Source organism: Mycteria americana, chromosome 1 (genome assembly GCF_035582795.1).
Source record: "Mycteria americana isolate JAX WOST 10 ecotype Jacksonville Zoo and Gardens chromosome 1, USCA_MyAme_1.0, whole genome shotgun sequence".
Classification (NCBI taxonomy): Eukaryota; Metazoa; Chordata; class Aves; order Ciconiiformes; family Ciconiidae; genus Mycteria; species Mycteria americana.
Genome location: NC_134365.1, coordinates 63,871,033 through 63,892,212, shown reverse-complemented (window position 1 = coordinate 63,892,212; position 21,180 = coordinate 63,871,033). Strand labels below are relative to the sequence as shown.

The 21,180-nt window shown below is 53.5% G+C and overlaps 1 protein-coding gene across 9 annotated transcripts in view; it reads right to left on the bottom strand.

Annotated features, from left to right (window-relative positions):
• The window catches only part of HIPK2 (homeodomain interacting protein kinase 2), a 143,017-nt gene extending 123,973 nt beyond the window's left edge, over positions 1 to 19,044 (bottom strand). For 4 of the 9 annotated variants that reach the window (XR_012775929.1, XR_012775930.1, XM_075503042.1 and 1 more), the window contains exon 1: positions 18,740 to 19,044. Coding sequence is in view for 6 of the 9 variants with exons in the window: in XM_075503042.1 (XP_075359157.1) it covers positions 18,740 to 18,758 (19 nt within the window). In the remaining 3 variants the exon portion in view is untranslated. Of the gene's footprint in view, positions 1 to 16,567; positions 16,590 to 18,739 lie in introns of those variants that run through there. The other 5 variants (XM_075503060.1, XM_075503080.1, XM_075503112.1 and 2 more) reach the window with 3 other exon arrangements.
• Positions 19,045 to 21,180: the final 2,136 nt, after the last annotated feature.

Below are 21,180 nucleotides of genomic sequence, written 5' to 3'. Positions count from 1 at the left end.
TAAATATGAGTTGATGGCTTCACGCCCAGTGTCACCACCACCCCATTTACGCATATTGCAAAATCCAAGAAGAACTGAGCACAGGTATCACTTCTCGGTGGAAAGACTGGGGATTGCCCCACCTTGGCAATCGCCGCGAGGGCTGCGAGAGGGCTGCGTGGAGGAGCTCAGGCAGAGGGACACGGCATCCCCGCTTCTGAGACGCGGGACTTCGCAATTGCCCTGAAGTGAACTGGCGAGAGCCGCACGCGCTATTGGTGCTAAAGGCTGTACATTGCACATGTGCGTGCATGCCTGTAAGCAAGTGCAGGTGGTGGCAAAGAGGGAGATACCCGGCTTGAGACATTTTAGGAGACGCGCCCACGGGTCAGGGCTACGCTGGGATAACCACGACGTGCTGCAGGTCGCTGTGTGCCGAGGTATGCTGGCAGCACAGCGCGGGGCAGGACAAGTACAGCGACCCAGCAGCTTTGGATTTCATAACCGTGATTACGTGCAAAGCAACGTCACAGAACACTCCGGTGCGTACACTGCTCCTGTGAGACGATGAATAAAGAACACGCGGGGGGGAAAAGCAATGGCTTTCACGTGTCCCCTCTCAGATGGGAACGCAACACATGCAGCTGGCTGCTGTTCTTTCCTCAAAGCCTACGGCTGCTTCTTCCAGCATCTTGAGGTTACCCCTGACAGCTTACACTCAAAAGTTTGCCAAGGTGTCTTTTTCCCTGACAAAATGAGCTATTCTGTCGCACAAGGCTGGGCCGCAGGGCTTTTAAAAACGGTTCTGCTGATGTTCAAAGGGACCAGCTTGCTGTGCAGAGGAGTGGTAGAGTTAATAGTAGTAAGATCAGCACAAGCTCCTACCCTGCCATCTGCCTTCAGCTCAGCCAGGCCTTCTGCTGAACAGCCAACGTGGGCTGGGGCCACCGGAGTGAGCAGCAACTCAATGACATGAAAGACTGCCTGGGTTAGTTGATTAAGAATAAGATTAAGAGCGCAGGAATCCTGTATAGTGTTGGTACTGACTCAGTCTGGGGATTTCACGGGGATATTTAAGCCCGGTTTTCGAAAGAAGTCTTTTATTTTGCGCAGGGGGGTGTTCGCGTGCCTGCTTAAACCAGCCCCACGAACTGATGATCCCAGAAACAGGGGTCATCACTGAAACTGCTACACTTTCTTCTTTGGTCGCCCCCGCTAGAAAGTGGGGATAAATAATACTTAACTACCTCACTCCTGTGTAATGTTTACCTCCTTCACATTATAAAGCTCCGCAGGAAACACAGGAAAGCCCACTGGAATGGACGGGGATGCCCCTCACAACCACGGGTCGCAGATCCCCCTTGTTTGCCCTGTGGACTTCTCCTTTTAAGCGCTGGCCGCTGCCAGCAGACCCTGGCAGAGGCTGCTCAGCTCTGCTCCTGCACATCCAGATTGACAGCTGCCTCAAGAGCTTTCCCTCCTTTTTTATTTATTTTTTTTTAAATAATAGAAGAGTCACTTAAGGCTTGCAGATGACCTCGAAGTACCAAACTGCTGACCCGCCACCGAACTCTGAGCTTGCCAGTGCAACTATGAAGAGCAGAGCTTGGTCCTCTTGAGGAATGGCGAGGGCAAAACAGCTTTGTAGACCCGTAACAAAATGCTGAGGTCCCCTCTGATGTCGTATCATTCTGCAGTGATATCCTACAGCAATTTAAAGGACTGCTGTGGCTGGTCCCCAAACCCAGGAGGAGACAGGCAAAGGGAGCAGAGGAAGGGTGCTGGTCTGGAAGGGGGACGGGGGAGCTGGGATGAGCGAGGGCACAACCTGCCTCCTCCGAAAGTGAAAGGAATGGAGAGGCCCCTCCTTCCACAGACAGACAAAAAGAAAAAGACAGAGTGAAAAGCCTGGACTTAATAATGAAAAACAATAGCTCATCATTTATTTTCATATCCCCTCGCTAATGCTGGAATAATGCTAACAGCGGAATTCTTATGGCATGCATGTCATGCCTGCAAATACCAAGTGAATTACTTCTCAGCTAGGCTATGGGCTATGGCACTGAGCAGCACATTCGTTACAAGCGATTGGATGATGAACAACAGTTCCCAAATTCCTCCTTCACAATGCTACTTGCATTAGTTGTAATTTAATGAGAGAGAGAGAGAGAGAGAGAGAGAAAGTTTTGGCTCAAACCACTGAAATAATACTGCCTGCCGCTGCTTCCCACTGGGTCTTGTATTAACTCACACCACCACCACCTCCACCTCCTCCTCCTCCACCTCCTCCCTTTTCACACCTATCCTCAGGTGCTAAAAGTGGTGTCATGAAACCCATCGGCACGGCAAGAGAGCATGGCAGGAAGCCCCAAGCCCAGGCATTCCTTCTGGCTGAAAGGCAGGAGAGGACACAAACCTCTCCCTCTCCTCTGCTGACAGTAACGGGAAGGCTGGGGGGGGGTTCCTCCAGCAGCCAGTCTCCGCGTGGACAAGCCTCCAACTCTTCTTTGGTTTCTTCCTCTAGAGAGCCAGTGTAGGTGAAAGACACGCAACTGGCAGCTCTGGAAACAGAGCACCAAGCGCACAAAGCACAACGCGAGCCAGCGCAGAGCTCCCACCACGCAGCCTTGCCAGCATGGTCCTCCTGCCTCCCGGAGAGAGCCACAGCGGCGTAGCCCAGCCCTGTCCCTGCCCCGCAGGCTGTCTTAGCTGGTTTGTTGCTCCTTGTAATGATTTTGGGATCTGGTAAGCAGCCAGTAAACGCAAACAAAAACTTTGCTACAGGTAAGGCCTTCAGTGGTACAAATGTGCCATCACTGCTGACCCCCAGCGAACCTGGGAATCACTGCCATGGCTGCTTCCTCAGGAGCTCTTGGGTAGGTCTGTACCTCCCACGTCTTCAGGGCAGAAACCAAGCCCCTCTTCTTTGCTCCACGGACCCTGCCGCAAAAGGAACAGCCTCTTCAGAGAGGCAGGGGCATCTTGCAGTTTTCTGCCCTGAAGGAGCCTAACTGGGCAGCATCGCCTCCCACTCCTGTGGCAACCTTGCCACAGAGCCTGTCCCCCTTCATATGACAGGGCATTTATCCACCAGATAACCCTACACGTAACGTTCATGTCTGAAACATGACCCAGCGTGGGGGGTCTCATATGTTGGGCCAGAAGAAAGCTGAGAGGTCTGATCTGTGCAGCAGACCTAGGAGTAAGAGGCTGCAAATATCATTACCGCTCTCCTGGTGTATCCAGTCTCTTCAGTGCTCCCCTCTGATAGCACGTAAGTGACGAACATCCATGGATTCCTACCCTGTGGAGCATCCAGAATTCTCCTTATCCCCTCCGTGCCAAATGTAATTTAAAAGTCCCCCACCCCCAGCCACATTTTGTGGTGTTTTGAAAAAACGAATCCAAACTAAATTTACATGTTTCTGAAACAAAGGTGTAGGCAGGGGAAGGCAAAATGCCCTTAGGATTGGAACCAAATGTATTTGTGCAAATGAGACCTAGGATTTACAGTTACCTTCCAGCCTCCAGCATGTGCTACAATCTTAGCTTTGGCTTAAAAACCATCTGTCTTCTTGTAAAGGTTGACAAACACCAGTGATCCTTTCTCCGGTGTACTGGCCGAAGTCCCACGGACCTGACTGGGGGAGGAAGGCGGGCAGGATGCCACAGGATGCTCCCAGGGCCATCCGCAGACACGGGTCCGTACGGGCACACAGGTGCACGTGTGTGCTTCCCAGCAATACAGCAGGCACAGTGCGGGGGGCCACCTTCAGGACCTACCCGAATCCCCCCTCCCAAGCCCAGGCATAGCATGGCACGCTCTGTGGCTTTCCTAAAACTATGGCTGTGTTTTACGCCGCGACGGGGCTCTGAAATAAAAGCATCCAATGCCGAAGTGACCCTAAGTGAACGCAACAACAATCGTCACAAATAAACAAGGATCACAGTCACAAAGAAAAGGAAGAAACGGTGAGCCTCAGCCTGCTGTGACTACCTGCGTGCCGGGCAGCTCATCCACTCCCACAGCACGCGGAGCCCCGCGTGTCCCCGAGGGGCACCAGAGGAAAGGGGTCCCTGTGCAGAGAGCCAGCGTGGGGAGGAGGGGACACAGGCATGAGAGGGAAGTGAGGGGCTCCCCTGACGGAGGCCCACCGCAATGGCTACGTGGCCTTTAGGAGCCTGGCACGGGGGGGGTGGTACCTGCTACCGGCCACAAGCTGAGCCCGCTGCCTGCAAAGAGAAGCAGTGACCAGGCTGGGGAGATGGAGAGCGGTTATCAAGGGCAGAACTATAGGGATGAACATACATAGCCAGACATATGGAGACCAGCTGGGCTGCAGGCAGAACGGGCCCATTACTGCAACAACTTATTTGGGCATCCAGTGAAAACCACAGAGGTGAGAACCGTCAGCCACGATTAATCACATTTGCAGTTTAAAACTCAACCAAATCCAATGCTTCTGCTGGGACCAAGAAGTTCAGCTGGAGGTTCCTGGCCCTGCTGGGAAGGCAGAGGCTGTCTTGCCCCTCAGTTCCCCTCCTGGCAGGCTGTCACGGCTCAGGAAGGGTGAAGCTCAGCCGCAGCACTCGGTACCGCACTTCAGTTCCCTTTAAGCCTTCAAATTAGGGTTTACACGGGGCTTAAGCGCAGCCCGTCCCAACACAGGGTTGGATTTCACAGTTCTTGCGTGCTGCTGGGTTGCCACCTCCAACCGAAAAGGGGACGAGTGCCCCGCAGGCTGGCTGGCAGCCAGCCCATCTGCCCAGACACCCCGAGCAGGGGATGGGGAGCGCCTGCCCCCCGCAGCCCTCCCCACGTCCCCGGTGGGCAAGGCAGGAAGGCCGAGATCACCGAGAGAGGCTCCCACTTCCCTTGCCTTGGTTAGCCGAGGAACTCCCAGTATTTGCCTTTTCAGCAAGCATTTCACGGTAACCACGGAGTGTTTTACCTATGCGACTGTGCCCGCCTTTTTCCTCCCCCACGCGCCTGCTGGCCCCCCAAGGCTCACCCCGAGCCCCAGGGGCAACTGCAGAGCCCCCGTGCTCGCCGTCCCACGGCTGGGGACGTCTGACACGCAGCATTCAGCTCCCACGGGAAGTCGGCATGTTCTCGATACGTGGCGTGCTACGTCCTCAGCCGTGGGCTGGTCATCTTCAACCAAGCAGGACCGAACATGGCAGGGCTGTGCTGGGGAGGGGGTGGCAGAGGGGAAGAGGCTGGCGGGGACAGGAGAAAGGACACAAAATACACAAGCAAAGTAAAAGCCCCATCCCCTCCACAAGTCCTGCAATGGCAGAGGGTGAGATGGACAGGAGTACCAACCACAATGAAATCCAAATGAAAAACCGTGACCTGCAACTTGCTCCAGCGATGCCAAGTGACATAAGCACGTTTCCTAGCTCACCCCCAGTGCTGCCACAAGCATCTGTTCTATTGCGCCCGGTATCAAAAGCAGTGGGCATCCCCACCTGAAACCCTGCTCCACCCTGCCATTCACTCACATCCCACCTTCTTCTTCGCTCGCACATTATTTTCTACAGGCAGCGGCTTTTTGGCAGGAGTCTCGGTGTCTGCTTGCGACAGGGCATGGCAAGGGAGAGCAGACGTCTCCTTGTAAAGCATCCTCTTCCTGAAACCCCTTCAACCCTTCCTGGCTGAGAGGAAATGCAGGGCTTGATAATGACTCAAGCACTCCTCTGGGAAACAGCAATGATTTTGGAGGAACACGAAATAACTTTTAAGCCAAGCCCAGTCCTAAAGAGGGGAACTCCACAGTCTGTAGCTCAAGTTCACGGTTGAGCAAGAACAAAACCAGGGCTCAGGCACCTACCTGCAGGGATGCTGAAAAAGATACAGCTACTTTACTGAGGTGGCCTCACCTACATTAGATATATTGTGAGTGACATGGTGAACACATCTAAATGGATACAGATTCTCCAGGAGATATTGCATTTGCATATAGATGCCAGCTACATCACAGGACCAGGTCAAGACTGAAATAACTGAGGCTACAGCAGGACAGACCTGAAACACATTAGCAGAGATGCCAAAGAACTGGCCCAGTAGGGCCACCAAAACCTGGCACTAGGAGAGATGTGTAAAAGACGCCAGCCATGCAGCTGTTCTGGGTCAGGATGGAGACGAGCTAGTGGATGTGGATTACAGATCACTCCCAGGCTAAATGTCTTGGATGATATTTCTCTCAAGCTTGGATTTCTAGTAACCCTTTTGTTCAGCCTGAAAAGAGTCAGATTGCTTCAAAAATCTCTCCCTGCCTTTTACAGGCAGAGTGGCAGTGTCCCCTCCTGAACACACTGTGATTTACAGCCTTCCACACTCACACCAGCGACACAACCCCTTACGCAGAGACTGCAGACAGCACTTCTGCCAACACGTATGCCGTCACAGCATCGCTCCACATAAACACCCTGCATTCACCTTGTTTATATTTCCTCCTGTACAGGCTGCGACAGCTCACAAACACACAGAAGGCCTAATTTATATTTATAATAAATCTCCCTTCTTCATTCCCCGCAGTGGAAAAGAGCCCTGGTACAAATGCAATTTGCTGAGAGAACGGTGTAACAGCTCTAAGGAGAATCAGGCCCACGTTGCCTTCTGTAGACAAAAGGGATGCAGCCACATGCAAATACATGTGCGCGCTCCTACACATGCCTGCAAACATGGAAAGAGTCCCACATACATATATATACACACATATACTCTTCCACTTGCATTCTCACGCACAGAGCTCTGTAACAGCATTTACCATCCCTTCTGACTCGCATGGGCTTTCAGGCAGCACAGGCATTTGGAAGCTGCACTTTCATTATCCAGGTGCTCACAGCCTCAGATAAGCGGTGAGAAAATGACACTGCAAGAGAAGTATTGTCACCATCAATGGGATATGCTCGTGTCTGGGTTTCACATGCCCTTGTCAGGTGGTGCAGCTATTTTAAATGCGGTTTGCAACGTGTTTCTTACCCCCATTTGCTAAATACATACACACTCTGATGTTGAGAGAATGCAGAGGGGGAGTATGATGGGAAGGCAAGTTTCTGGTGGTGCCAGTGATAGCACTAGAAGATATGAAGGCATTTATAATTGTACTGATGACTAAATGTGATCCTCACTTGCTTTGTACACACATGCCTTGGAGGAGTTACAAGGTCTTGGGTTTCTCCACAGTGTCCACAAACTGGCTGTAGCCAAGAGTTGTCTTTTTGTTTTAATCTGGCTTCAGAGAAAAGGTTGCGATCTCTCTTCCCTCTGCAAAGGACCTCATTCCAGCTTCCCTTGCCCCCATCACCCCGAGGCCTGACTGCGGAAGCACGTTCCCCGCAGGACAACGCCGTCAGCCTGCTCAGAAACTGGGGCTAGCATGCCGTGCTGCCGCTGCGCAGGGGAAGCTCACCCAACAAGTCCTCTGTGGTCTCTGCTGGCTCCCAATAAGCTTCCGCGAAGGCGACCTACCTATTAATTCCTGTTGAGGTGTTCTGTGCTCACGTATCTTCTGAGTAACTTTAACCCCTGACGGCGTTGCCGAGTTTGAGTGACTCGTACGATTCTTCCTACTTGCCGACTTCTCTCCACCCTGGTCGTGCTAAGTTGGACTAAAAACTCCTCGCTCAACACGGCCACCAAGCAAACTAGCAGCCCACCCAGATGCCAGAAAGCTTTTGTGCACTGACACCTTGGGAGCTGGAGGCTGGGCATCACCAAATCCCAGTGCTGCTCCGCTGCTGACCCAGGGCTCATCCTGCGGCACGTCACGGAATTGCCATGACGGAAAGAGCCCTGTTACATACTCTTCTGCCCCATTACATCGCTAAAGCTAGCTGACAAGTTATGGATTACTGCTCTGCTCAGATCCCTACGCTGCACTCCTCCCTGAGGCACCAGAGTGCCTAAGCGTGGGATCAAACGTGTTTGTCAACATTAGGGTGCTCAAGAGCATCACTAGAGATTCGCCATGTTAGAGATGACCCTACTCTGGGTATTTTAAAGACCAGCAATGGCCATTTAACTCCCCAGAAATTTTGCCACAAGATTAAAGATTGCACACACACGCAGGGTTATGAGGATATCTAAGAGGATTTTCCTGGAAATTTTTCTCCAGCTTCTGGAAGTCAATCATCTAAATAAGAAAGTAGCAATGATGGCCAGAAATTACCACTATTTAGAGGCAAAACAGAGACCTACTGAAAATCTGCCAAACTATCTGCAATTTGTCAACACTAAATGCTGCCTAGGAGAAAATAAAACCTCTTGCATTTTAGCTGTACTTTCTACCTGCAGCCTCATGCTTTAAGCAAACAGATAGCCTTCCTACCAAGGTAAGCATGGAGCAACATGGATACTCATCCTTCTGCAATCCTGCTGCTGTCAGCTCCTGTCGCAGTGACAGCCTGAAGCCATGGAAGAACCACGCAGATGGTCACAAACCAGGCCCCCAACCCACTACTGGCACAGCACTTCTAGAAACACCACTGTGAAAAGCGACCATTGGGATGAGGCTCAGACCACCTCTGCCACGACCACTCTCTGGGCAGGCTGGAGCATTGTCTGGAGATCATACTTCCGCTGACACCCTTCTTTTGGGTACTTCTCCCTCTTCTCCCCATGCCAAAGCTGGCTGATTTGGGCACCTGTCACATCCTTTCTCAAATACAGGCTGTGAGCTCTCTGGGGCAATGCCACGCCACATTTGTCCGTCTTTTGGAAAATTTGCAGCAGAGACCCTTGACTTGGGATCCCAGCTGCTAGCGGCTACGAATAATTTGTAATTAAAATAAAAGTGAAGCTGCACCAGGGGATTGTTGTGCCTCCAAGTTTTCTCCAGATTACATTACTCTCAGGAGACACAGGAGAGCTACCACCGAGATAAAAAAATAAATCTGAACCTACTAAGTTTACACAGAGACCATCAAAAATATGCGTCTGTATTGTTCTGACCTCCAGATCTTTCTTCTCCCTTCGCTTTTTCCTAACCTTTAAAAGGCATGTAAGATAAACAGAGGAGAAACCAGACAGACAACATCCTCGGAAGAGATGTAGGAATATAATCAAGCCCTCAGACACACACACACAAACACCATAATTTATCTCTTCCTCCTCCTGTTTGATATTATCCTCTGTTCTAGTATCATAATCTGTTGCTATGGAAACAGCTATGATGTCACTACGAGAGGTTTATGGATGCCTTGAACAGGAAGGAAAGGTACATGATGATGGGAGAGAAAAAAAACCACCTACAAACAGCTGCTGAGCAGGAGACATTCCAGGAACAGCAAGTGTTAACAGGGAAAAGATAAATACATTGACGGTGCTGGCGCTGCTGCAGACAAGAGCAGAATATAAACTGTGTTTTAAAAATAAAGAACGCTTACAAATTTTGCCTACAAGGAAAAATATTCTGGGAAAGCTAAAGGAGCTTCCTGAAAAACCAAACTTCCTCTGAAATGTTCTGCAAGTTTTCTGGGACTGGATATTTTCTGAGCCTTGCTGCCAGAGTCCAAGTCTCCATCAACCCACTCCGTCGTCTGCTGTAACATTCCCTCCAGAAGTGTTAGCGTAACACCCCACCAATGCAGCTAATAGTTAGGGAGCTTGCTGGCTACCCGCCATCCCGTGTGCCTTTACGATCTGTAACTAGAAAAAAAAAAGTCATGTCTTCAAGCAAAAATAAACAGAGACGCACTGAATCCACTGGATCACATCCAGTAGCAAATAAACGCCCTGACCCCAAACTATAAGCAAAAAAAGAGCCTTTCTTGCTCTCTTCACCCAAGAGAAAAACCATAATCTTATAGACTTGCTGCCAAACATGCTGACATACCTGACCTGCTACTAGAGAGAACAGTATGTTGAGCCTCATACGCTCGAAACGTGCCCAGCCTTCGGGCCACGCACATCTGTGTGTGGCACGATGCACGTGCGGTTCTCACCCATGAGCTCAGGCGCTGATGACTGTGCCTCCGCACTCGTGCCTGTTTCGGTCACCCGGACTGGTGGTGAGAGTAGGACAGACACGAGGACAGAGGGTGGGACAGTCACACCTTAAAGCCCTTAAAGACTTCATGTGCAGGCTGCGGGAAAATTCAGCGTGCGGGGCCTGCCGGGGAGGAGGAGGGAGGATGGCAGATCAAATTCGTCTTGCATAGCCGCCTTCATTGTGGGAAGGGCAATGGCAGCAACAGAGGAAACCACAAGGATCTCAAATGAATGAAAAGTGCTGGTATTTTGGCTAATCTCTGCCCCACCAGAATTTCCTGAGCATGGAGAGCACGATCAGAGATCTTGCGGGAATGCTACAGCATCAGGTTTGCCTCTGGTCTCAGCTCCAGCTGGGGAATCCCCAGGCAGACTCTCCGTCCCACCTACGAGCATTAGGATGTAGGTGGTATCTCCTGTCCTCGCCCACCTTCCCTTCCAAAGGTGTTAGAGACAACTGCAGGGAAAAAACCTGGGAGAGACTGAAGTCAGTAAGGGCCGCTGCAAAAACAGTCCAAGCCTTCATCAATTGACCGAACTTTCTCTTCCTGCCAGCCTTGGCTGTGACCACCTCAGCTCCTGTACTTTCCAGGGGTCACCTCCCTCTCTCCTGTTACAGTCACTTGCCCTCATCTTCCTTCCCCACCTGTCTCTCTCATCCTCTTCTCTCTTGTTCCTGACCTATTCCCTTACTTCTTCTCAACCTCCAGCTCACCCTTCCCTTCCCCGAACGAAACCCTGTCAAAAAATGTTTAAGGAAACCCACACGCTGTGATTTCCTCTCCCCAAAGAGCCCAGCAGGTTTGTATAATCCACCCTCCTGTGTCTTCGCCTACATAAACTGCAAATCCTTTGGGGTGGGAACTATCTACCCCTTCATGTCACTGTCATGCCTAGTGCAGTAAGGTCCTGCTTTTGTTTGGCACTGGCGCTACTATAGCAAATACAACTCTTCTTAGGAATACCTCAAAAGCACCAAAGGAGAGTAAAAGAATAGGAGGTGCGAAAACAATGCCAAGTGTCTTGTGGGTTTTTTCAGCTTCTTTTATATTTTGGGGGCAAGGTTCTGCTCCTATTTTTTATGAAACAATTTCTTCTCTTCTGTGCTTTCTATTTGGAGCTGCGGAGTGGAAAACAAAGCTGATCTTGGTGAAGAAACAGAGATTGTGCTTTTTTTAAATTGGCAGGTGACACCAAGCAGGAAGGGACTGCAAAGTCAGGGGAATTAGATTAGAATTCAAAACAATCCTGACAAAGTGAAAGGTATAGGATGAAATTCAAATGGGACACATACGAAAATCACATGCTTAGGGAGGAAAGGCTAGCTCCACACATACAGGATAGAAGATGGCTCATAAGGCATCAGACCTCTTGGAGAGGATCTGGGAGCCACGGCACATCACAAGCTACACACAGATGAACGATGTCACAGTGCAAAAGTTAAACCAAACAGGAGCACTGCCTGTAAGAGACGTGAAGGAATACTTCTGCTCTACTTGGCCAGCGCAGGACCCCAGGTAAAGCGCTGTGCTCTAGCAGTGCCATTCAAGAGAGAGGTGGACTAGCCGAAGGGAACGCAGAGAAGCAGGAGGATGGTCGGAGCTGCAGAAAACAAGACACAGGAGAAAGCCGAAGGACGCGTTTGAGATAGGATCTAGCCTAAGGAACATAAAGCCAAGGAGAGACATGACAAAGAGGGAGGAATAGCTTTTCCACACCCACTGTCCATAGCACAAGGAATCACAGCAAGCAAAGCAGAGCGGAGTTACAGAGGAGGTAAAATCTTTTCAATGACAAAGATAGCTAAAGGCAGCGATGACAGCCTGGGCAGGCTGTGGGCCCTCCATACATGGGGAATACGCTGGACAAGCCTGTTAGGGAACATGCTGGACAAGCACACATTGCACATCCTGCATTGAAGAACTTTTTGAAGTCTTTCCTATGCCCAGTTTCTATGAGTTCAATGATTTTGGTGAGAGCTAAGTTTCTCTGGCATTTCAGCATAGCCCACAGACCAAGATAAACCCCTGTCAGCATTTAGAATTAGAGGAGACGATAGCCTGCAGGGTACCGCTGTGTAACACCATTGCTCCAGGTCTTGCTAATGCCTTTAAGGATTAAAGGTTATATTGAACAGGGAAGACAGCTGCCCTTCTGAGTTTCCCAAGTATCTCTGGCAAATACCACTGCATTGCAGGGTGACTTTTCCCACTTTTCAGGGTAGGAGATGTAAGGGATTGCTCTTACTTCATCCTTCCAGAGGCAGACTGTCAGCACAGGCCCTGGAAGGTTAGCAGGACAGAGAATGAGGCGTGAATAAACAGTGAGCTTCAGCTTCTCCAAGCAAATGTCCCATTCAGTGGGAAATGATGAAGAAAACCAAGGGAGCAAACTATGCCATCCTTCATCCAGAATAAAACTCCCTCTCCCTCCAGAATGCGATGCAGATGGGCTAAGGCTCACTGCATGGAGATGGTGCTTTCCCCACATAGCTCCCCAGGTTTCAGCGGCACTGTTGCTCGATCCCCGAAATCAGAATCGAGCCCAGGAGCAGCTCAAGGGGCTCACATCTCGAGGACACTTGCCTCCCACTGGCTGTTTTGTACCCCCCCTGTGAATAAGTGAAAGACCCCGTTCCTCGGCATCATTCTGTCAGTGGCTTGATCAGACAGCCACTCTTTATATAGTACCTTGAACATATACAGCACTGTATAAACACACTATTACAACTTATTATTACCTCCATTAAATAAATAAATTCTAATGGTACAGCTTTTAAATTCTTTTAGCCCTGACTCCGGACTCTCCGAGGTATTCTGAGATGTGGTGATGCCTTTGGCAGCCTATGGAGGATGGGGGCTGCTCCTCCGCTCACCTGCGTGGGGAAGTCTTAGAAGAGTGACTTCTACCATCAAAATGACCTAACTCAGAAGGCTACCTGAATTCAAGAGTGGTCCCAAAATACATGCACTTGTGCTTTCCAGAGGAAGGACCTCAGTTGCTGATGTGGCCAAATGAGGGAGGATTCAGGTGCGCTCCGTGCTGTAAATGGGGGGAAGCAGTAACGTGCCTCTACTCTTCCCCCGCGACAAACAGACAAATTGCTAAATGCCCTATCTGGAGTGAAATTATCACCTGGGTTTATTTTCAAAACAAAAGCTGAACTCTGTACTGCTAGGGGGAATAGTTTCAAAAGAGAAGCTCTCCTGTTAAACACCTAGGTCTGTACTAGGGTATGTAAATAGCTGAAGAAACAACCTTTCCTCTAAATAGCGTTTAATTCTCGCTTCTTGTTATCCACCAGTTAACCTTCCAAAAGCAGGAAAAAGCCCTATAAATAATATTTCACATTCAGAGGGCAGAGATTTCCTAGTAAGGCTGAGGAAACAACCTCATTTTTATAAATGGACTGATTAAGCTATAGAGGCCATGAGTCAGAAAGGTGCTTCAGCGCGTGGCCAGCTTTAAAGACATAAACAATTCTAATGAAGTCAGCAGCACTGCCTGTGAGCTTAAATTTAGGCACAAACCTTAAAATATCTTCTTAAATTGGGATCAGAGAGGAAAAGGGCGGAACTTTCATAAACATCCAGTCTCAGCCTACCCGACCTCTACAGATACAGGCATGGGGACACTGTAATAGCTGTCAGCCCACCACTGAATGCCTTTGCAAACTCCCCTTCTCAGGAGTCTTGCCCAAAGGTACGTGCTATCCCAGTTGCCTCTACTGAGAGAAGTGGTTGAATCTGCCTCATGCCGGTGTCTCAGCGCAGTCTGAGCAGAAGGCGGCTGAACTTGACCTCGCCCTCGCCATCTGGCAGGACTGCTCTAACACCATCACCTCGGACCCACTTGGTGAGGCCCACAATCGGGACAGGGATTTACCTCCACGCCCAGGGTCACTAATCCTTCCATGATTTGACTTCCCAGCACTTTCCTCCTGACCAAATATCCACGTACTTGTACACACCGTTGCTGCGATGTGGCCAAAACTGAGGCTTATTCGTTTAGCCACCCAAGTACATTATCTGCCTCCAAATAAATGGTCTAACTTCCAGGGGTTGACAGGAGTTCAAAACCCTCACAGGCATCGAGGAGGTCTCTGGGCTGTCCCTCATCAGTTGAAGACCTACCACTGATCACGGTCCATAGCCAGCTCTTATCCAGCCTGGATGAAACCACATCCAGTGGTTTCAAAGCACCATGTGAAAGTGGGCGGCAACCACTGGGTAAATGGGGAAACCGAGGCACAGGAAAATGAAAATGACTTCATTTTCCAGGCCAGCTGAGGTGTCCAGATGAAGCCAACAGGGTTTTCCCCACCCGTTACAGCCGCACAGAGGAATGCACTACACGGAGCCCAAGGGCTGACGACTGTGGCGAGTAACTGTGCTTTCCTCTTTGTCCAAGCGTGTTGTTTGCCTGCTTGCCCCGGCCCCTGATCCCGGCAGCGCTCTTTCCACTTCCAAAAATAAAACAGCATTTTTCACCATTACATCTCAAACCCATTTAATCGCTAGACGTGGCAGCATGATAAGAACAATAATTATAACTGGAGGGGGCTTCCTGTTATCCTGGCTATAGCCATATCCTGAGCTAATAAAAACTTACGCTTTTGGTCCCAGCATTGACTTAGCTTAAGTTCTGGTTATTAATTTGTAAACAGGAAGCGCCTCCGAGTTATCATCTCCCTGCACGAACTTTGGGGTAAAGACCTTTATTCCGCCTCACTGGTGCCGCCTCCCTGATGAGCAAGTTTGTGTGCTTAAACGAGATTTGAGGACGCATTCAAAACCCAGCAGGGCTGGCCCGTTCCTGGCATTAAACGGGATCTGATCCGCAACGCGTCTGGGGTCAGAGTTTCAGGCTTCCCAGCCCCTTGTGTGACAAGGATGGCGTGCAGGCAGGTTCCTGCCTGCGCCAAGCTCCAGCAGCGGCACCGGTGGCGAGGTGCAATTTACAAATATTACCGAGATTAATTCCATAAGCCACCCACATAGAAAACTACCGACGCGGCTGCTAAAAATACAGCGCGAGTTGCAAGAAAGTTGTCAGGAATAAGTAAGAAGCAAAGCAAAGAGGAACAAAACCAAAACAGAGGTAATCACTGTTTAGAAAATAAAGGTTAAAGCGTATAAACACCTCTTTTTACCCAATTCTGAAGGATGCCAGGTACGAGGCACCCAGGAAATCACTGGAGACACCCGCCCAGGGCAGAAAGCTACCCACAGCCCAGGCACCGGTGGTGTCTAGCAGTAAGTCCTCTTAAAATGGGGTCTCCCCTGGTCCACAGAGCTTGGCTCTGTTCTCTGCACAGGAGGAAACGTCTCACGACAAGCGCACCGATGATGATTTTGCACAGCAAGGGCAACACTGCCTAGAGGAGCGTCCGAAGAACCAGATTCTCGCCTGCTTCAAGCCATTTGCCTCCTCTGAAGCCGACACAGCCGCCTCTGAGGAAGCCATATCTCCAGTGCCCAACGGGATGGCGGCCACTAGTTTGCCCCAACTCTGGAGCAGAGGCCGTGTGGGATGACGCCTGATGAGGCCCGCTTTGAAGCCCAGCACACTTCCCCATGTGGCTCACAACCAAAACTAAAATCCAGGTCAAACACTGCACGGCGGTGTTACTTCTGTTTTATTTTACTTGGTAGGTTTTTATGTCCTTCATTTTACCACTCAGCTCTGCAACACTTGGAAAAAAATGAGTGAGAAAAACCTGGTAGAGGAGAAGATGACAGCAAAAACTCTGAAATCCTTAAAACGAATGGGAAAATTCTCCTTGCACAGCGGGGTGGGGGGGGAGGATTTCACACCCGATATTCAATTATTTATCATGCCTCACCTATTCATATCAGGTGAGGCACAGTTCTGCTTCCCAGAACCAGTATTTAAGCCAGCTGCTCAGCGCAGGCACACACCCCTCTCACCTCCACGTTAAGAACTGTGGGTGACTTTGTGCATGTGCTCTACGTTACCACTCGCTTAAATTTCTACTGGAACCATTTCATAAGGCCTCTGAGGTGTCACATTTCCTCCTGGGGCGCCTTTTCTGTCACAGAGCCTATGTTCTGAAATCCGTACGGTAGAGACACTGTTTCACCTACCCTCGCCTGCCTTGCCGTGGTGGCGGTGGGCGTGCGTGTGTGCCACCCGAGACTGCTCCGTCAAGGCAGCAGCAGAGAAGCGACTGCCCGCCGCAGCGCAGATCCAACCCCTCGGCTCCTACGCTCTCCTCGGTGGCCTGACTGTACCTGATGCTCCAGAGGAGGGCTACAGACCAGACTGGTTATGCACATAACGTGAGGCTCGTAAGGGAGGATCGCAGCCCTTGCCTCCTTCCAAGGAGGAAATCACATCCCCTGCGATAAGTAAGTTTTTATCTATGCACTGCGATATTGCAGGGAATTCTAAGGACCGCTCATGGCAACTAGGAGGCGAAAAACATTCATTAACCCCTCCTCCGCCTCCCTCGAAGCCATCCAGCAGCAATTTAACCCGCAAGCATACTGCAACACAAAACAAGATAAAACAACCCCTATCAGCCGTTACGCTATCCGCTGGCTCCTGCGAGTTGGGATATTCACCTACTTTAAGGCTTGAGGCGTGCTGCAGAGCCTGGCCGTGGCCCCTTCTGTATCGGTTGCAGGGAATTTGTTTTTACGGGTTGCTTTTCAGGGCATTTTCTCCGTCCGCTCTCTTTTTCCAGTCAGGCAGAAGCACGGGCGCCGCTGAAGTTAGGATGCTCTAAGGAACCGCTAAACTTCCACCCCACGCTCCGGTGCGGCACCGCCGCCTCCTCCCCGGGAGGAAGCCGGCGCCCTGCCTGCGGCCGAGGCCTCCCCTCCCTTCCCTTCCCTTCCCCTCCCCTGCCCGGCTCCGGGGAGGCGGCCGTGCCGGCGCTCGGCGGGCGCCCGCTGCGGCGCGCCGGGAAGGGGAGCGCGGCCGGGCTGACCGCAGGCCCCGCGCCTCACTCCGCCCCCGGCCGCAGCGGAGCCGCCGGGCGCCGCCGCCCGCCGCGGGGCCCCGCACCGCCCCGCACCGCCGCCCGCCCGGGGGATGCGGCCCGGCGAGGAGCGAACTTCAGAGGAATCGCCGCATTACCCACCCTGCCAGCGGCGCCCGCTCGGGAGGGGCTGGGCAGGCTCCGCGGCGGGCGGTGCGATGCTGGGCAGGCCTCACCGGCCCGCCGGTGGCCCGGGGCCGCGCCGGGGGGGGACAGGCCCGGCCCGGCGGGGGGCCGCGGGCAGGGGCCGGGCAGGTACGCGCCGGGGCCGCGAGCACCCGCCGCGCCCGGGGACGGGGGGCTGCGGCCGGGCGGCGGCGGCCTCCCCCTGCCCGCGGCAGTCCCCCGCGGCCGCCCGCTGCCGTTGGAGGCGCCGGGGGCGGCCCGGGCGCAGGGGGGGCTGCCCGGGCCCGGGGGCCGAGGCCGCTCGGCGGCGCGGCCGGCAGAGGGCGCTGCCGGCGGGGCGGCCCCGACCGGCACCCCGGGCCTGCCGCGGCCCCTCCGCCGGCACCGGCCCGCCGCCGCGCAGGGCCCCGCCGCCGCGCAGGGCCCCGCCGCCGCCGCCGCGTCCCCTCCGCGCCCCCCGGCGGCGCCGCCGTCCCCAGGCTCCGGCAGCCCGGTGCCCGGCAGCGGCGAGGGCGGGGAGGGACGGCCGTCCTCCCTCCGCTGCCGAAAACGCTCCTCTTTGTCTGCCTGCCTCTCGCGGGGTCCAAACTCCGCACCGGCGGTGAGCCCGGGGCTGCCCAGAAATAACCCGGCGGGCCGGTAACTTTACACCTTCCGCCGAGCGCCCTCCTCTCGGGCGCTGCAGCCCCGGCTCGATTTTCTCCTCAGATAAGTTTTACCGGCTTCGCCATAGGGAGAAAAGTACCGTGTCCCCGTGTCCCCCGCCCCGCCGGGCGCCCGGGTCTCCGTCGCCACGGACCGACCGGTCCCCGGGCGGGATAAAGCACCCGCCGGGTGGATGTCCCTCCGCTTTATGTAACGCTCCCCGGTCAGCGCCGAGCCGGGAGGGGTGACGGGGGAGGATAAATGCATGGCGAGGGAATTTAAATTAACCCTGATACATTTTTAATTTTTTTTTTTTAAACAGCCACCTTGAAATACGTACCGATCTAACACCACCCCCCCATATTTTTTTCCCCCTTTTTTTTTTTCAAACCGAAAAAACTAAGTTGAGGCACTTGGGCTTCTCGCCGCAGCCCGGGCTGGGCTGAAGGAGAAGCCGGAGGAGCTGACAGGCGCCTGCCGGCAGCCCCGTCCCTCGCCGCCGCTGCCCGCGGGGTCTCCGCGCCCCGGAGGAGAGCCCCGGCGGGGGGAACTCCTGGAAAATCGGCGAAAGGAGCGGGGTGGCCGGTCCTGGAAATGGAAACTGCAGCGAGGGGCAGGCAGGCAGGCAGGCACACACACACACACACACGGAGGCGCAGGGCAAGCTCCGTCCACCTCATTGTTCTGCTCGGCACCGGCACGGACTTCACCCACCGCCCCCCGCCGGGGCCCGAGCGCCCGGGACCGCGGGGCCGGGGAGGGCTGGGGGGGGGGCAGAGCCGGGCGGCGACCCGCGCCTCGCCCCGCTCCCCGCCGGGCGCCGGGCAGGGCGGGGGTGCCCCGCCGCCGCCGCCAGCCTCCCCGCAACAACGCCGGGGGGACGGCGAGCCGCGGGCGGCCGGGGACCCCCGGTCGTCCCCCCCACCCCCGCGGCGGGGCGAGGGGTGCCGGCAGGGCGGGCCGCGCCGTGCCGGGCAGGGGCTTACCTTCGTACATGGGGGCCATCGGTGCAAGGACGCCTGTTATTCATGGCAACGCCGCCACGAACGACGCGAGATCGCAGCCCCCCAAACTCAACACACATCTGCCATCTTGAGCGGGTGTCTCTCGGCGGAGGCGAAGCTGCCGCCTGCCTTCTGCATCGCTGCCCGCCTCAGCGCGGGGGGAGCCGGGCACATCCAGCCCCGCTGCCGGCCCTCCGACGCGGCCGGGGCGGGCGGGCGAGCGGGCGGGGGGCGGCGGCGGCGCCGGGCCGGGCCGGGCCGGGCCGGGGCCGGGGCGAGGCGCGGGGCCGGGCAGGGGCGGCGGGCGGCGGGGCCCCCCCGGCTCGGGACGGCGGCGCTGGGGAGGGAGGGAGGGAGGGAGGGAGGGAAGGAGAGAGGGAGGGAGGAAAGGAGGGAGGGAGGGAGGGAGGGAAGGAGGGGGGCTGGCGCGGTGCCCCCGCTCTCAGCGCGGCATGGCTGCGTGTGCCGGGGCGCCTGCAAAAGTTGCACTGGGGGTGAGAGAAAGGGAGAGAGAGACGGAGGGAGAGAGAGGGAGACGGAGACCGAGACGGAGAGGAGGGAAAAAAAAAAGGGCAAAAAAAAAAAAAAAAGCGAAGGGAGTTTGCAAATAATCAAGCGCCGATGGCACTGATCGCGGCTTCCCAGAAGGAGAGGGAGCGAGCGAGAGAAACCCTCTGCTGAGATTATGTGGGATCTTGTTTAACAACACATTTCAATCAGGAGAAAAAAGGAACAGTCAACAGAAGTTGGTGAAACACTTCTGTCTTCCCCCCCCCTCTCTTTATAGAAAAGAGAGGAAAGAAAAAAAATAAAAAAGGCAGCTGATTGAAGCTTTGCAATTCACTGGCTGTGGGGATCATATAATTTGAGCTCATGTTTTACAATAGCATGGAAAATTCCTACCTCTCCCCCTCTCCCCAAATAAATCTTCTATTCTCTCAAGGCATTTCACAATCTGGTTCACTGACAAAAGTTCCAATTTATCCTTTTTTTTCATTTTGCTTGCTTGCAGTGTAAATATTTAGCGGATGCATTTAAAATAAACATAAGTTGTTACTTTTAGGATTCGGGTTGTGTTTTTGGGTTTTTTTTAGAAAAGGAACCACATCAAAGAAGTGTTTACTTACTGAGATTGACAGCCACTACTCCCCCCCCCCCCCATTTTTATTTTAAAAGATCCATCTCTCTGGTTGAGCTCTTGCTGTAGTAACACCAACCCGACCAGTATCATTTTTGTCAGTGCGTACAGGAAAGCTGTAGGTGAAGCCACGTTATCCGGAGCCCCCTTTGCTGGACAGGGGCTTTACAAAGGAAGGTCAGTCACCAGGTACCCATTACACAGGCAAGGAAGCTGAGACTCATGCAAAGCCCCTGGCAAAGGTGGAAACGAAACCTCGGGCTGTGATCCTGCATTAACTCCTGTCTGGATCTGCCCGCCTGGAGCTCCTTACCAGCGAGCAGTCTGGGACCAGCCCGGTGAAGATGTACTCTCTTCACGCTGTTACGGCTGGTCCCCAAAAATGCTGCCTCTTGCTGCTGCTGGTGCCAGCCCAGACCTCTCCCACCGCAGGATTCGCGGCAGGGCTCGACACCTGGCTGCTCCTATTGATGTCTTGAGGAGGAGGAGGAGGCAAGAAGTAACTTTTATTTGGAGATTTCAGTGAGAGCCAAGCACTCCCGCCAGCCTGGCCCCTAGTCTCAGAGGATGCCTACGCTGGCAGATAAGAGCGGGCCAGGGAGCAACTCGTGTTGACCGGCTGATGGAGCAGGATGGCCGTGTCCGCACTGTGGAGGATGCGATCCCCAGGCTCCTGTGGGCCCCCTTGTTTGCAAGGTATCTTCAGTGTTTTGCACGATTTTTTTCCCCACTGAAAAATGCCTGAAATAACAGGAGGGCTGTCTCACCGCCCATTAGCATTCTGTTTACAACATGAAGCTGAGGATACGTGTGAAATGTGTTGGGGAGTGGCATGCAGGGCAGGTGGAGGTGGTTGAGGGTGCAAAGTCGGCTGGGACGGCACTGGAGGACTGTGTACAGCAGAGGGAGCAAAACCTGCTGCCGTCTCATCCCTGCTTCATTTTGAGAGTGATCCCAAGACCAACCACCACCAGATCTTGGAAAGAAATGAAGCTGCCCCCAGCTGGACCACTGGGCAAGTCCAGGCCAGAGCTGGAGGGCAAGCAGCGTGGACAGCAGTGGGCACAGTATTTGAACCTGCTTCTTGCCCCTCTTTTATTTAGCCATGGCGAGCCTCAGGGTTCAGCTCTAGGCACTGAGTCGATAACCTCGCATTTTCCTGAAACACATTTCTGGTCATTGTAATTCTGCGCTGCTCTCTTCCTTTATGATGGAGGACATCATCTGCTTTCTGAGGCTACTGATGCACCTGATCCCGGCCTGCCTCCCTGCCCTTGATCAGAGC